Here is a 1,025-nt window from a genome sequence, read left to right on the forward strand (position 1 = left end):
GTGGCTGCTCTCGGGAGGCCTGCCCTCGATGTCCCCTGCCTCCGGCGCCGCAACCCCGCCCTCCCCGGGCACAGGCTCCTGCGCGCCCTCCGGGTCCGCTGCGGGGAGCCCCTGCCCCGTCGACGGCACACCGCTGCCCGGCTCGCTGCTGCCGCCGGTGCCGCCTCCACCACCGGCGCTGTTTTCTTCGGGAGGCAGCGCGATCGCGGGCCCAACCTCAGCAGGGCCGGCCACTGGCGGCGCTGACTCTGGGGCTGGCTCCGGCTCTTCCACAGGGGCCTTTCTCTTCCACACCTTGTCCTTGCCGTCCCATTCAAACCCCGTGCGGACGCTGCCGCCAATGGCGGATATCGTGCACACCTCATCGTACTCGGGGCACTTCACTTTGTCGGCGTCGAAGGGCGGAATCTCCCACGGAACCTCCGCCCCAGACGTGCACGACATCCAATCCTCCCCGCTGCTCTTCTTCATTTTCAATTTCACTTCAGCGCCAAGGCACTTTACCTCCGCGTGCACGGCGGCAACGAGCTTGTCCTCATCCTCCTCCGTCGCAGCCTTTCACCGTGGTGGGAGCCGTGTCCAGGCACCACGAGGAGGGCTGGTCGCCAGGCCTCGCCGGTTTATGCGCCCCCTGCTTAAAGACAGTGGCAAGATCCCTCACGCTTATCACGGGCTCAATGACGGGGCAGGAGTCCGGTGCCGCTCCTGGCGACGGCTCCATGATGCTCCCTGTGCACCGACCGCTGAAATACCGGTCCGAGGTGCAGCGCAGGTGGAAATCGCTTCCACTGCAGAACATTTTGGGGTATTTATCCAAACTGAGTTGGGCGCACTTCTTTTCCAGCAGCTCGCAGCCCGAGTTCTTGCCCCACGCCATCGGCTCCGCCGCCGCCCAGTCCGCCTTGTAGTAGCCCAGGTCGACGAAGGCGCCCAGCGTCAGCTCCGTGTAGAGGCCGGCGCCCCCGAGCGGGGCCATCAGCTCGTCCTTCGCGTTGCGCTCCGACCAGTGCGACTCCAGCGCCGAC

General features: G+C 66.5%; 2 protein-coding genes across 2 annotated transcripts in view; both read right to left on the minus strand.

The window, feature by feature from the left end:
• Positions 1 to 471, minus strand: part of Tco025E_08281 (surface protease GP63) — a gene marked incomplete at both ends in the record, with an annotated part of 564 nt that extends 93 nt beyond the window's left edge. The window contains one exon of the mRNA XM_029375135.1: positions 1 to 471. This exon is cut by the window's left edge and continues 93 nt beyond it. Coding sequence (XP_029225117.1) covers positions 1 to 471 — 471 coding nt within the window.
• Positions 472 to 535: 64 nt separating this feature from the next.
• Tco025E_08282 (surface protease GP63) lies at positions 536 to 1,024 on the minus strand (the record flags this gene model as incomplete). The annotated part of the gene is made up of 1 exon (XM_029375136.1): positions 536 to 1,024. A coding segment is annotated over one exon (489 nt), but the record flags the coding sequence as incomplete, so codon positions are not given.
• Position 1,025: the final 1 nt, after the last annotated feature.

This window comes from Trypanosoma conorhini (assembly GCF_003719485.1).
Source record: "Trypanosoma conorhini strain 025E chromosome Unknown Tco_14.4_contig_00742, whole genome shotgun sequence".
In the NCBI taxonomy this organism is placed as follows: Eukaryota; Euglenozoa; class Kinetoplastea; order Trypanosomatida; family Trypanosomatidae; genus Trypanosoma; species Trypanosoma conorhini.